This window comes from Fulmarus glacialis, unplaced genomic scaffold (genome assembly GCF_000690835.1).
Source record: "Fulmarus glacialis isolate BGI_N327 unplaced genomic scaffold, ASM69083v1 scaffold28430, whole genome shotgun sequence".
Taxonomy (NCBI): Eukaryota; Metazoa; Chordata; class Aves; order Procellariiformes; family Procellariidae; genus Fulmarus; species Fulmarus glacialis.
The window spans coordinates 51,855-67,894 of NW_009187807.1; the positions used below are offsets into that span (position 1 = coordinate 51,855).

General features: G+C 34.9%; 1 protein-coding gene across 1 annotated transcript in view; it reads right to left on the reverse strand.

The window, feature by feature from the left end:
- The window catches only part of LOC104075765 (ryanodine receptor 2), a gene marked incomplete at both ends in the record, with an annotated part of 113,976 nt that overhangs the window by 49,616 nt on the left and 48,320 nt on the right, over window positions 1-16,040 (reverse strand). The window contains 8 exons of the mRNA XM_009576384.1: window positions 342-454; window positions 4,752-4,886; window positions 9,117-9,176; window positions 10,115-10,285; window positions 10,629-10,721; window positions 12,326-12,413; window positions 12,826-13,066; window positions 14,464-14,784. Coding sequence (XP_009574679.1) covers window positions 342-454; window positions 4,752-4,886; window positions 9,117-9,176; window positions 10,115-10,285; window positions 10,629-10,721; window positions 12,326-12,413; window positions 12,826-13,066; window positions 14,464-14,784 — 1,222 coding nt within the window. The remainder of the gene's footprint in view (window positions 1-341; window positions 455-4,751; window positions 4,887-9,116; window positions 9,177-10,114; window positions 10,286-10,628; window positions 10,722-12,325; window positions 12,414-12,825; window positions 13,067-14,463; window positions 14,785-16,040) is intronic.

Below are 16,040 nucleotides of genomic sequence, written 5' to 3' on the forward strand. Positions count from 1 at the left end.
TTAGGAGGAAATTTACCTCCCAAGATGGTATTACAGTGACACCAATATGTCTGTTTCTGCATTTATCTCCTATGAAAGGTATCTACTTTTCAGAAAAGAAAACATATCAGGAGGAACAGGTGGAATAACAGCAGGAGGAGAGAACTAGAAATTTAAACTTACAAGTTTTGTTATTCTTTTCATAAGATATATTAGAAGAAAGTAATTAGATCTATTAAAAGAAAGTAATATACAAAGTACATTACCACGCAGCTTATCAATTACTGGTTTACATGCTTTTCTTCCTCGTGGAATATGAACATAAATGCATTTGTGAAAGATAGAACAAATATAGCTCTTACCTTGGCAGATTATACAATGGTGCCATTCTAAAACAGGCAACTACTGCTCTTTTCCTCTGTTTAGACAGCAGCTTATGCCACACTGCTTTTTTGGACCGCTGAGGATGCTCAACCTGTTACATAAAATACACATGGAAAAATAAACAATGTGGCAACGTCCCTACTGTCTGGGCATAGTAATAATAATAAAAATGTGAGATAACAGATAAATCAAGTGGAAAGATAACGGAAGAATAATAGATGGGAAAAAGTGTTCTAGGCAGAGTTCAAGTGATCAGACAAATTGTAGAATCAGAATTTAGAAAATAAACTTAAAAGCAAAAATCTCCCTTTCCTTGTATGATACAGATATTCTACTTTTTTACTTCATACTACTACTTATATCTTTTTAGATAGCATATTATCATCGAGGCCATCTCTCACGTAACCTTAACTTTTAATACAAAGAATCTTCACTCTTTCTATCTTTTATATGTACAGGTATATGTACCTCTTTACATATGTACAGGTAAATTGTACACCTTCATATTGCCTCAGACAATACTTTTAAAGGAATTGTCTTAAATACAATTAATCTTTTATTTGTAATATTTACCATGACTAGCTACAATGGAAAGGAACTAACTTTAGAAATGAGAGACAGGCACGAAGACTTAGTTAGGACTAAATCCCTTCCATTAATCTGCATAGCTAGAATGAACATAAGATATTCCAAAACACTTCAGCAACATTTCATAATATTACAGCTCTGTCTTCAGATATGTTCTCTTTCTGCATCCTAGCTCTGCAGTAGCATGAAATGAAATTGGGTGTGCTCCATCCTCATCTTTTGCTCTTTCAGTTTCTTTTGTTCCACCTTGCATCCTTGTTTCCATCAGAAGAAAATGACTACTGTGGTCTAGAAGAGCAACTGTATGCAACAGTATATAGCCTGACTAGATAACTGGGAACTATGATTGCAGGCTGTGCTACAGATCACTGCTTTCCCACAGTCTATTCACAGTTTTTGCGATTTACTTCACAACTGCTCCATAAAGATTATATCATTTGATTTAATCTACACAACTCTTGCAGAGTTAAGGGGGGGAGGGGTGTCTTTATGTGGTGGTGTTTGTTGGTGGGGGTTTTGTTTGTTTCTTTTACGGACAACTGCGCTAGTGGAATAATAGCTACTCTGTCTCCCAACATCATCGAAGGAGTCAATGGAAGTTAGCATCTCTACCCTGAAAGACTTGGTGATTCTCCCTTGTAACAAAATAAAGCATTTTATTTAAAATATGTAGTGATGATGACATTTATGTAGACTCAATATTCAATCCAAACATAGTTATCCAAGAGGACTTTTCTAGTTTAGTGAAATACGAAAAATTATTCATTATTAAACGATAAACATTTAATTAAACAGACTAAAATACTGCCAAGCATTCAGTGAAATGGATAATTACACTTGTAAGTTTAAATGGTGACATTCTAAAACAAGTTCCTTCCAAAAGACAGAATACAAATGAGAAATATTTGTTAAGAGAAAGGATAGAAAAACGTTCACTGCAAACATATTTACAGTCACAAAACAAAGTCAGCGCTAATAATTTAGAAGTCAGACAAACCCAAATGTCAAAGTTAGATAATTAGTAATATCTTCACAAACAACTATAAAACTCTCTATACTTTCCCAAAAGAAATAGCCTCGGCCTACGCAAGCAGATCTCTGAAAATAATAAAAACAAAGAAGTTAGCTGTGCATGGAAAGAAAATACAAAGAATGAGCTGATCTTTGCCAGTGCAATAAGGAAAACATTCAGAGTATGTATATATGGAGAACAGAGTATTTGTACGTGGAGAGCAAGGGATTACACAAGACCATCATAAAAACAGACCCAGACCCAGTGCTCACATGTTCATTATTTTTAAAGACATTGAATTACCCATTTCAGTAACAAAAGCACCTGAGCACTTGTCTACAGAAGATAAGTAAAGCTGTGGGGCCAAATCTTTAAACAAATAGGTGCAAAATACCCAGAATAAAAGCAGCCAACATTTACTTCACTACAAGTCATTGTTTAAGTCTGATCAAAAAGATTGGTCTGAAATGTTGATCTGGTATTACAATGGGAATCCATCCTGTTCTGTACTACTGCTGGATTCTATATGCTGTGAGACTGATCCTATGACAGAACATGGAAAACAGAAGGATCGTACCTTGGCTTTCACTCCCTTGACCAATTTCTCCAAACCACACAAGCTTAACCAATTTTTATACATGATGGTATAGCTAAAATGCCAGAAACCAAGAGATTGTACATGCTGTTTGAACTCAAATACAAGAGTCTAATGCTGAATTATGCAACTCGTTACGTGCAAATCAATTTCCTTTCAGCTCTTTCAACTTTGATAAAACCAGGGTAAAAGACAAGACCTTTTGCCCCCCACATTTCTAGCTTTCCTCTACTCTTACTTCTTCCTCACAGCCACCCTACATCCTTTCAAATCAACACCCGTCCTCCTGTCTCTTTCTAGTAGGCTAACTGTGATTGCCATGGATTTACTTCCACATTCTATCACTTTTTGCTTGCTCTACACATATTCAATAACAGGTAAAATTCAGTGACTCCTCTTCATCCTCTTCTACCAAACTGTGTAAGGCTGCTGAACTTGATGCAAGTCCATATTAAGGCTGGCAAATCATATGAAGAAGAGTTGTGTGATGCAACAGCCGGGACATAGTTATTCACATCAACACACTTTGTGCATTCCAAGATCTCTGAAAGTCACTTTTAGCAATCAAGTGCTGCACAGTGTATATACAAGCACTTTCACATATCTCTCAGATTCCTACTTGACTGAACCAGTGATCTCATCACAATATGGAAACTTCCTGACATGTGGTCTGAAAACCTGTGCCACGCTTCTGAGTGAAACCAACTAATCTAATCAAAGGACAAGAGAGCCTTGAATTCTCAAGTGTTCTTTGAAAAGGAAAAAAAAATAAACCCTGAGCAAATTTTATATGCAGCCAGTTTATAGTCTATGGTGTAACCACCAGCGTTCATCTCTGCCACTAGGAATACCCTTCAAGTTAACGTGCTGCTTCATCAGTACATTTTAAAAAAGAAAGCCTAGAAAACACAGAACAAATCTAAAGTGCAATATAGTTAACAATTCAGTAAGTAAAATGGGAAAACTAAATTTATCAAGTAGTCTTTGACTTGTAAAACGTACCAACATAGGGGATTTTTTATTTAAAAATTTAAAGAATTAAAAACTTAAAGATAAGTAATAGACTCTTATCCCAAGGGGAGGAAACTAAAATCAAACCCAACCAACAAACACCTAACTTCCAACATTTATTCTTGGTTGACCTATTTCTGGGGACAAGTTTAATCAGAGAGACAAAACACAAAATTCTACCAGTGCTAGTGGGAAGAAGGACACAAAATAAACTACAGATTTTTTTAAATGAAAGTTACTGTAGTCCAGGTCACATAGGGAAGCTCATATATTTATGCAAAAAATATTAGATAAAACAATAGAGCTTCATGCCCGATTCTGAAACAAGTTAAAGATTCTGCAAGAACTTTCTCAGAAAAACCATTCATCCATCCTGCTTCTACTATTTCTTGAATGCAGCAAGTAATATTTGAGCTGACCAGGTTAATCTTGGTTTGTATTCACTGTTTCACCAGCAGGAAAACAAGTCTGAGTTCACGTATGCAAGCAATTTGTGGACCACCAAAGAGTAGTCTTGCTAAAACTTCCAGATCATCAAGAATTTTCTGAATTTCAATGCCAGCTTAATTTTCTAAATCCATATATTCTTGCCCACATTCACACAAACTTCCATACAGATTTTGTCAAGTGGACATTCTTCTTACAATTTTTTTAACTAGTACATAGTAAATAGCTTTCTAAAGCCATCACTAGAGAAGTTGTGTATCAAATCATCTGACTGTCCTACTCCATACAGCTATAATAGGCAATTTCTAACCAGATATTTACATAGGCAGCTTTAAGTTTCTTGCTACTTCAATAATTCAAGAATCTCAACTGAGGAAAAATATTTTGAAAAAGGCATTTTTTCAATAATTAAGTTGGTTTTTTACTCACATTTCATGGTCCATGGACAATTTAGTGATTACTTCCTGCTAGCTGAAATGCACCAGAAGGAAGCTAAAACATAGGTATCACTTTCTGAGTCCTTTTCCAAATAAATGATTGTTGGAGCTGCTGCAAACACACTGTGTGATCGATATAACCACGATATTGGATTACAAAACACAAGGCACATAAACAGTAGCCATCAAAAGAAAGAAAAAAGAATATAACATTAAATACAGCAGGTGAAAGTATAAATGAAAGGCTGAATACTTTATTTACATTAAGAAGCAATGGAATTGGGAAAATGTGTCTAACCTGTTCCAGGTGAAAGAGTACATTAGCTATATCAAGGACCCTTTCCACAGTCTTCTCTGGATCTGAGGAATCTTCAGTCCTGTTTGGTAAATCTTTGTAAAGTGCCATCTGCCACCTAATGGCGGGATCCTCAAGCTGCAGGAGAAAGATTTCACATGTCACCAAGGCAAAATGTTCCAAACGTAGGTCAAACAGTTTAAATAGTATAGAAACTGCTTCAAAGGACAACAGAAACACTTTATATGGCTAACCCACACCTTTACATGGCTAACCCTTACAGTGTCTGCTACACTGACTGGGAGAACAAAACTAAAGACTGATTTGTGCAATGTTTCTTGAGAGATTCCAGAGGAATAAAAATATAATAATCATACAAAGAGCAAATGATCATGGGCCAACAAATAGCACTGGCACCAGCAATGAATATATTATTTGAGGAAAAGCAATGAATATGAGGTAGACAGATATAATTTTGTACACTGACTTTCCAACAATGAAATTGTTGCTCTACTAGCTGGGATTACTTAGTTTTCGGTCATGGAATTTAGTAATATTAGTCTTATTTATGTCTAATCTTTTTCATTTTAGTTTTTTTCAATTGTTAGAAAATCCTAATTTTACTGATTACTAGCTAAAAAATGAAAAGTTAATTGATGAAAAATGAATTCAAGATGCATTTGCTTATTAGCCTAGAAATGATAGAGAACTGTATGAAGCAAAATGTTTTTTCTTATTTTTCTCTTTACATTTCATTTTTCCCCATTTCAGTGATCTGTGATTCTCTGTTTTACCACTAGCAATCTCTTTTTCTGTTCATTTTGTCTCCCCAGTCCTTCTGCTAATCAACACTGATGCCACACACCTTGCAACCATTTTTTGTGCCAATGACACTGAAGACAAATGCAATGTGTAACCCATTTTACTGAGAACTGTGGCCAGTGATCATTCCTGATTGTGCAATTTAGGTTTAAGTCACACTGGCCTTCCTAGAGCATTTAGGAGCCTAAACCCTACAAATTCGAATAGGGCTTAAACTCAACACTTACTTTTTCTAAAACACCTTTGTGGATCCAGATTTCAATTTGTGCCTAAGATGACACAATAATGCTAATTCACCTCCACAAAACATCTTATGATACACAGTTTACTGAAATTCCAGGAATGATTATAAACTTACACAGTCGCTCAATAATAGCTTATTACAACCTAGAAAGCCACAATTGGCAGGCATTTCTTCCACCTTTCGGCTTTTCCATTTCTTAACAACTGTCACATCCACAGTCTTTGTGTGAGCATTTGACTGGATCATCATGAATGGATAGTCCACAAAAGACTTTTTAATCACAGGTGGAGATGTCTTTTGATCTGAGGACTCCTCACATTCTATCAAGGTACAGCTTTTTTGTATAGATAGTTTTCTAAGGGTATGAGTAGTTGACATTTCAAGGTGTGAATTAGCATGGCTGGAAGAAGATTTTGGTGACTTGAGCTTCATCCATGTCAAAATGAATGCAAGTTTCGTCATCAATTTCTTGAAATAAAAGGCTCGGTACTGAGTAACAGCATGCAGGCATGCAAGGAAAGGAAAGACAGAAACAGGGTGAAGACAGATGTAGACAAAGGTAGACAAATGCATGAAATAGACGCCACAACATTAACAGCTAAAGATTCAGAAGGATGATTCTCAAACAGTGCGGTTTTCCAAAAAGAAATCAAGATAAATTACATTTTAGCTCTAACATAAATGACAGAACATGGTGTCCGTGAGAAGCAAAAGTGGTTAACAGAAAACACCATTTGAAGAAAGTATATTGCTATGGTTGGAAGAAAACCAGCCTTTCCAAAAAGTGGTATTTTTCCTCTGTTTTGAAAGCCACCTTACACAAACACCATTATAACTAAGTTACATATTAATTCATAACATTAAATAATAATATAAATTTATAAGGCCATGTGGCCTACATCCCTTTTATGTCTGACTCAATCAGACAACAAAAGGGTAGTGTATGCATATAGAACAATGGCATCTTTTTTCTCAACACAAAACATCATACTTCACTGTATTTGACATGTACTTGATTCATTCATGATAGTGACTGAATACTAGAGAATTACGGAATAAATTATATTGTACTTTGTAAATAACTATTGAATTTAACTTTATACATTATATTTTTAAATAATTAAGTTATACACAAGTTTAATGTGAACACTAGAATGTGTCAGTGCTAAATGATTCATGAAAATATATATTTCAAGTCACTGAGAACAAACTACTTAGCAATAGACAACAAATCATAATAAAGATAATAAATACAATAATAAATTGAAGTTTTGAAGTCCTAGAAATGCCATATTTTGTCCATAGTTGAGTTGACTACTTTTCACATACAGGTCAAAACCAGAGCTTTTCAAAGCTAGTAAAGCAATATGTAGATAGCTATAAAATAAAGCTAGCTACAATTTAGCTTTGTTAGCTACATATTATGTGGTTCCCTTTCAGAATGTCATCTTCCACTGGGAATTCATTTTACAATTAGGAAAATCCAAAGTCACTGCTGAAAAGTTTACAACTGGAAAATCCGTCAATGTGTACTTTGGATTAGCCAAGATTACTTCCTTCTTAATTATCAAGGCACCATGAAATTTCATCAATATAAGAAATTTAAAAGTACTTTTATTCTCATGCGTTATAAACAGAGGAGGTGATATGTTGCTGAAAAATAGCAAACTTTTAATTGAAGCAAAGGAAGTTTCTGAAGAGAAAGCACAGATCAAGGTATTAAGAAGTATCATTACTCCAAGACAAGAAGGCAGTAAGAGACAGAAATTTCTTAATATGCAGAATGTAACCCTAAAGAAACAAAATAGAAACTGAAGTATTTAAAACAGGAAGACAAGTGCTAAGAAGCAGCATGAAATGCCAGGCAAGACTTACAACTGCATGGCTCACAAAATGACAATATACACATACTGAAAATGTCAGAACAGAAATTCCTATCATCTTCATCATTAAGAAAACATCACTGAAGTTCACACACAAAATCACAGCACATTTAAGGTTTGTAAGTTCATGGCATGCACGTTGCTTAAGTACTGTTGCTCATGAAGATCTTCATAAATGCTCTTTCATTCCTAGTACTTTGCCTGTGTGGTTTCTTCTGCTTTTCGGTATATAACAATATTTGCTATGTAAGGATAAATATTTCAAGCTTTTTTTAGGATTTAACCAAATCTTTCGGTTTTAGTGGTAAACTTTTCTATGTGCAATCCTTATTATATGAAGCTATTGGACTTTTATTTGTAGTATTTTATGAAAAACGCTAATTGTTAGCTTTGCAAACTGATGTATCTTCTTGTGAGCTCCCAGAAACCCCAACCTCCACATAATCTTACTTGACATTGCAGCAATATACAGAAAACTTAAGATGGGAGAAAATTAATCTTCAGATATTGTTCAGGAAGAACCATCCCATTACCAAGTCATTTAAAAAAAAAAAACCAAAACATTTATTGCCATGCACTGAACTGCAGTGGAATCTAGATTTCTGGATGATTCTCAAATAGCCTTTCAGAAAAAAAGCCAGATTTCCAACTCAGATTTTTATTCTCTTGTAACCACTTAATGAGCACAGGAAATACTTTTAGCTTTTTCCTTGAGGTGAATAAAACCTGGGACAAGGGGAGGAGGTAAAGGACAATCCTAAATAAAGCACCATCCATGGGTCCGATTCCATCTTCCTTCAACAGAGAAGAAATGTACATCATTTTATTACACATCCGTATTATGGCTTCTTCTTTGCCATTATTTGAAGCATTAATAAAACAGTTCAACTACAGTGGGCCAGTTCAGGACTTTTTCCCTAGGGCTATTCATCTGGCACTAATTGGAATTTGATAACAAAAATCTACAATTTTTCCAAAATACTTTCTTTTCCCTGGCCTGAAAAACAGGAACAAAACTGAGCAAACTGGAGATTTTTCACTTCACAGAGTATGCCAAAGCGGCAGCTTCCTTTTCCTTTACACTTCAAACTGCTACAAAGTAACTTTGAGCATTTTGAAGATTCTATCCCGGAAAATAGAAGGTAGAGTTTAAACAGTGATAGACCTTGCTTCCATCTCCAATTTCATATTAATGGTGTGCATAGGCAGGGATTTGAAGGGCCACATGTCATTGTATATAATGCGTATATAAACACATTAAAAACCTAACATTTAACCTTGACATGAACAAGTTACTTGACAGAACAGAAAAAGGGACTACAAGTTATCCTAATGAACAAAGGCAGGCTGTGATTATATGGCACCAACAAATTAATTCAAAGGAAGAAAAATCATGTTTAAAAACTGCATATAGATTACCTTGCCCTGGAGATGAAGATTACTGCGGATGATATCTCGTACTTCATCTTCAGTATCTTTCTGTCAATAAATTACAAATCATATAAATTGGGAATAGAAGGTAATTTAGAAAAGATACTGTTCATATAAATGTCAACCTTGGGCTTAGTTCAGATGATGAATAAAACTGACAATGTGGAAGACTGAGGATAATCTCAGTGGCAATACTTCTTTTTGTATCAGGCCAGAGCTAGCCATACCCAAGCTCACAGGAACAAGTTCTGGATGGCATCATTCATATTTGTCCACAGTAACACACTAAATGCAAGTCTGAATTAAAATTACTAGTGTATACATATATGCATACTATAACCGAAGTTTGACCAAATGAAACCCTTCTCTGATTCGATTTCTGTTTCTTTTGGAGATCTTTCATCCTTTATAAACACTCAGTTCAGCTGTCCAAAGGTCATATAACCTGCTAGGGTGTATAAAGCATCATAGCTTGAGAAAGGAGTATATTCCAAATTATAATCACATTATTGCACTGTGCGTGTACTCCTAGAAGAACCACTTTTAAAACAGTCTATCCCTACAGAAATTCTTGCATTGACATGAGAGTGATCAAAAGGAATTAGTTATGATATTGGGCATAGAAGTTAGGAAACATCCAGTTCTTATTTGCATTTCCAAATTCAAGCTTCATAAAACATAACAAACACAATTTAGCATTAAAAATTAAGAGAGAGAAATGACTGTTTTAATTTAAGAATGTCATCTCTATTCATATACTGATCATTTAGAAAATAAGTATGTCCAAACTGAAATGTTTCATCCCCTGAAAATGAGAACAATATGCAGATTACTATCTACAATAGTCACCCATTGTGCCTTTGTATAACAGAATTTTAGTCTGGATTATTTGTGTCATGCTGTAAGAATGAGCATGGGGGAAAATATTCCAAGAATTTCATTAGTAAAATATTTCTACCTTTTAGAAGTGCAAAAAGAGCACCTACCATACTGAATCGATTTTTGGCCAGTGCAATTAGCTCTTGGTCTCCAGGAGCACAAATGTTTAGGCCAATGGGCAGTAATCTCTTCAGTGCCGCCACAATGAGAGAGGTCTGCATAGAGTACCGGTCACCTTTTCGCTTCATCTTCTTCCTTTCCTGGTCAGAAACTGCTGCCTGCAGCATAAAGCAAAGATGAAAAAAAATCCAATATTAAATAAAAGAATTGTACTAGCAACTTTGCAGTTGTCTCTGGTTTGACAATTTCCTTACTACCTATACAGCTGCAACCGTATCCAATGGAACTGCCATTATAACATTGCCAATATTTTGCACTAATATCTTGAAAGCCCACTGTGTTTCTCAAATGATTACGTTTTGATTCTCAACCCAGTGTTTCAACAGCTATTGTTACAAAAAAAAAAAAAAAAAAAAAAAAAAAAAGCTTCTCTGGAGTCCTCCTGTCTCCTTCCCCTCTGCAAAGAGGAAAATATAAAAAATATAAATATGTTTACATTACCTTGGACATCTTAGATTTGGTGTCACTGATAAGGAAAGACATGTTGTTGATCTCATTTTGTACCACGAAGTTCTGCTCTTCCCTTTTGAAATTCTGGAAATACATACAAGATCTCAGTTAGAAGCACTTATGATATATGAGAAATCTATCTAAACAAACCTTAAATAAAAATATAAATTAACTGGAAATTTGTCAAATCCACAAGATAAGACAAGGACAGAAAAAATTAATGGATGATCAATAATGGCCTTGAATTCCAGCTTTATTTACATGACATAGCTCAGGGGGTTATGTGTTTTGGGGGATTTTCTACGTTAGAGAGAAAGAAATGTTTCTCTAGCTATGAAACAGCTACGATAAAAATCTCACTCCTCCTCTAATTCAATATAAAAATATTGTCTGGGTTTTCCCTTACTAGTAAATAATCCATTCCATTTTTTCCTCCATTATAAATCCCACTGTATTCAGATACATAAGAAACTTTAAATAAAAGACTGAACTTACAAATACACAAGTAACTAGATGATCCAGTATCTACCTACTGTGCAACCAGTTTCTGTGCACAGCGATGTTTATAATAAATCTTACAGTCAAATTCAGGCACAAGTACACAAATAATAAGGCATCTTGTTTCCCAGACTTGAGAGAATTGAAGTTATGGCAGAAAAGAAATTTAGTACAGACAACAGTCCATACAGAGATCCAATGCCTGAAAGTATTTACTCTCTTTTGGTTTTTTTCTTCTTTTTGTTCCAGTATTCACATGAATCATGTTTTATTTTTATGTAAGCACTAAGAGTGATGGTGCCTGATTAGATCTTAATGCAGACCCCTTGGTTCTTGAATACGAACCAGAGGAATCAGACTTGAGAACCAAGGGTAAATTTTGTAGAAGTGGAATTAAGAAGAAATCCTTAACTGGTAAAGTTTATGAAATATTAGTATCATCTAGGAAAAACAAATATTTTATTCAGATAATTACTTGTAAGATATATTTGCTACTTCCTTGCTCTTAAAACACTTACTGACTTTCCTTCATTCAGTCCAGCTACAGACCTAGGCTTAATAATTGAATTATATACCTTTAAGTTTTATTAAAGAAATACAAATCTACACTGCAACACAAATTAAGTAACTGTAATTAGAGCTGCACATTTCCTTCAGAAAACCCTTGTTCCACTAGTTGTGTTGAGGACTTTCCACATGATTTTTAACGTAACTCTGCCATGAGGCTCAAGCAGACAGGCTGTACAATTTAGGAAAATAGATTTTAATGAGACAACTACTACTAATTTAGTAGCCATACCTCCTGGTTATAAAAAGGCTTTGGGGGTGAAAATAACTGATTGACAAAAAAAAAAAAAAAAAAAAAAAAAAAAGGGTAAGGACACAGACTTTAATTAGCTTAATACACAAAAAATAAAAAAACAAAACAAAACAAAAACCCACAACAAACAAACCAGAATTTATACAAAAAAAAAATCTACAATCAGTATTACTAAGCTACAAAACACCCATCAACTCCCCTAGCTACTCAGGCATTTCAAAAGTGTCAGAAAAGTAAAAGTCATTAATACCTTCCCATCTACAGTTTCACTTCTGTCATTAAATGTGTTTTCCCAGACACAATCACTAAATAACTGATCTGCCTACTAAGACACCTAATTAAAAGAAGTATTTGCCAAGGAATTACTTACATGAGACTTTGACCAGTAAATGAAGACCTCAGCTACCATGCGGAACAATTCTTCCGCTTCAGGGTTGGGCTCTTTCAGCCATTTTGCCCTAAAATTTGGTAAAAGGGTGGAAATGTGGATGATCCTCACTGGCTTTATGCTTTGAAATCAGTTTTCAACATTTTACAAGGATACAAGCCAACAAAACCATGCATGCATGCTTTTAATCCTTTCTGGTAGCAGTGGCTTTTTGATGTCCTATTTCAAAACCTTTAAAATCCTTTCACATTAATCCTAGGTCTAATCCAACAGATTTGGATTGCACCTTTTTTTTCGGTTTTCGTTTGAAAAAGACCCCAGCTCCTCCTAAAAGTTATAAAGCATCAACTTGAACAACTTCAAGATCAGCAGGCTGAGTAAAAGCTACTTTAATTCAGTGCTAGGCATATCAAGGGATAAGAGACAGTATCAATAAACAGGAAGATTTTACGAGATTCATTGACCTGTTCCTCTCCACATACCTGTTATAGTCCACAAATCTAATCAACAAAGGGTAGAAGGCATAGAGGTCCCGTGCCAAAGTGGTGAACTCATCTAGGATGAGCAGTTCAGCCTCCGACATGTCACCTCTGCCTTCTGCTCTTAGATGTTCTTCATCCGATACAACCACTGCTGCTTTTTTCTTTAGCTTATCCATCAGTGGCAGGAAGTGTGTCTTTAAGAGCTGTGGCTTCGCTTTGCTTATGATGGGCTGGGAAAACACTATTTAAGGCAATATTATAGTATATACCTGGCCACAAAATATAAACAAAAACTTTTACCTTTCCCCTCTTTCCTGGATCTTATTTCTAGGTTATAGAGTAAAATCCTGCCCCCATTGAAATCAGCAGAAGTTTTGCCAAGAATTAAATGTGGTCAGGATTTCACATAGTCAATTCACTTTGTCACTATGAGGGCAGAAATGACAACTTCACAGACTAAGCTTGCAAGATCATAAAACTTGAAATGCCTCTTTACTGGCATTCTGTCAATGTATTGGTATTTGCTTGCATAATTTTATTGAGTAACGTAGAAGCTGTTTAATGGTACCTATGGGTGGATACATATATAGCTACATAGTGCACACACAAGTTTTCTCAGCCACTGGCTCCTCTTTTGAACTTTGCTTTTTAGCTTGAGCAAAGTAGAACTTGAAAGCATGCTCTAGTTATTTGCAAACCTACTGAAACAGCCTGCCTGTATTTCTTATGCACATTAGGACACTGGAAGGCTTGTGTGTAGATAGAAATGAGACTGATTCAACCATCCATCAACCAGCCATTTGAGACTTGTTAGCACAAGCTTTTTGCAAATCTACTCATAAAAATGAATATGTAAATTAGCACTTCATCTGGGCCCATTAGTGCAAAACATTTGTAACATATCCATTAGATTACAAAGAATTTTAGGCAGTTACCACTTATCCTTAGAGTGCATTACATTACTAACCCTCAAAAGACTAGGAATCCAGACTGCTACCATGAATGAAATTACTAGTACAGTAAGTACTTATAAGTCATAAGAAAGCCTAACTGAAAAACTGAATTCAAAACACTGAAGTGACTTTTCCTTACAGATTGTACACTGAGAATTAAACCATTTTAAAATAAATTTTAAGGTGTTATCACAATGAAGTTAATGTAAGGATTACTAAAATGACATATGCATTTCCACATTTCATTGTAATAGATACATTAGATACACAGCTTCAAAACAATATTTTAGGGATCCACACTCATACAGAATAGCAAGGAACTGTGTAATGCCTGCAAATGGAAACTTGCTATATAATGAAAATGGGCTAAATAACTATAGTCCTTTAATTCAGTATAATGCAAAATGCATATGTGCATATTCTGGGGAAAAAGAAATAGTCTAATGTACTTCTTATATTACTTATTAAGTGATTAAAACATACTGCTTACACTGCTCTTTCTTTATACTTAATATTTCTGGTTCGTCAAGATCTGTATTGTTTAAAAACATAACAATATGAGTGTTGTTCTATTCCAGCTTTAACAGGGTAAATATAGAATAATTCAGAGTGTGTATATACATATATATACACATTCTGAATATATACACACATGCTTGTTTGTTTGTTTGTTTTTATATCTTACCTGCTAATCTCTTCATCCAAGCTCCTTCATCAATACCAAGGTTATTATAGATGATTTTCAATATGTTACCCAACAAAGTGTTCATGTGCTCTGACGTCAAGGCTGTGCAACACATTTCAGCCTTGTCAGGGTTGTTTTCTGGCCCATGCTCCCACCAGTGTGACATGTAACTACATAGCATAGGCAGTATTACTTCCATGATATGTGGCATTTGTGTGTAACGAATACCAGACTCTGCCAGTTCCACAATTTCTTCCATTAGCTTCACCAAGGAAGGAATATTTGGGCAAAGCTCTTCTACACTAGTAGGCAAATTGAGAACTATTGAAGAAAAAAAAAAAAATCCAAAAATCAATGAATGAAGTCATAGAGGGGAAAATAATTCTTTTCAATTGTTATTCCGTACAACTTTTGTTTTCTTTTTACATTTATGCCCTTCTGATCCAAGGGGAAAAAACCAAACACAACAATAAAAAACAGGTATTTTCATGCCATTGAGCAATAAACTGTTTATATATAAGCTTCAATAATAAAACTTTCTATAATAAAAATAATTCCTACATGGAAGCTTCAACACTGCAATTATTATGGAATGAATTTAGAGAAATTCAGTTTGCTATATTCAAAATAAAGCTTAAATTTCAGAATTTCTTCCAACATAAGCTTTGCAGTTGAGGAAACAAATTGATACAATGAAACATCTCTCCACAACACATCAGATGAGACTTGGAATGTTAATAGAAGGAAAACAATCATTGCCTGACATAATGAGTAGAGCAGATACTGAGAAACTGACTTCTGGAGGTGAATTTCTGATTGTAAATATTTACTTTTCAAGTTATTTGAATTATCAGTTCCTTCCTCTGAAAAGGCACTGCAGTTGCCTTTATTTTTGGAGACAGTTTCTTTCATCTACAAATAAATATCTGTAAGCACAACTATTAGCTCTTGAACGTCTAACGTCCTAACATAAACATACAATGAGATATATAGATATCTATATATTGAAAATTTACCCTGCAACTTGTGAATCCAAATGGTTGTACCAACATAGCCTAAGGCTATTCTCTTTCCAAAAACAGTCTCTTCTCCTACTTAGACCCAAATACATTTTACACAGCCATCGCAGTCTCCTTAAAACTCAATGCAATTTGGAAAATAAATTAAAATTTCTGTTAAAAATCAATGAAAATACAGCTGATTGTCTTCTAGATGTATTAAAATAGCTGTCCTGGTTTCAGCTGGGATAGACCTAAATGTCTTCCTAGTGCTGTGTTTTGGATTTAGTAGAAGAATGTTGCTAACACACTGATGTTTTTAGTTGTTGCTAAGTACCTACCCTATAGTCAAGGACTTTTCAGCTTTTTCAGTGCACAAGAGCCTGGGAGCGAGCATAGCCAGAACAGCTGGCCCAGCTGGCCAATGGGGTATTCCATACCATGTGACGTCACGCTCAGTATATGAATGGGAGGTGTGTTCCAGGAAGTAGCGATCGCTGTTTTGGGGCATTGCCCAGCAGGTGGTGAGCAACTGCATTGTGCATCACTCATTTCGTATATTCTATCTTTTTTTTTTTT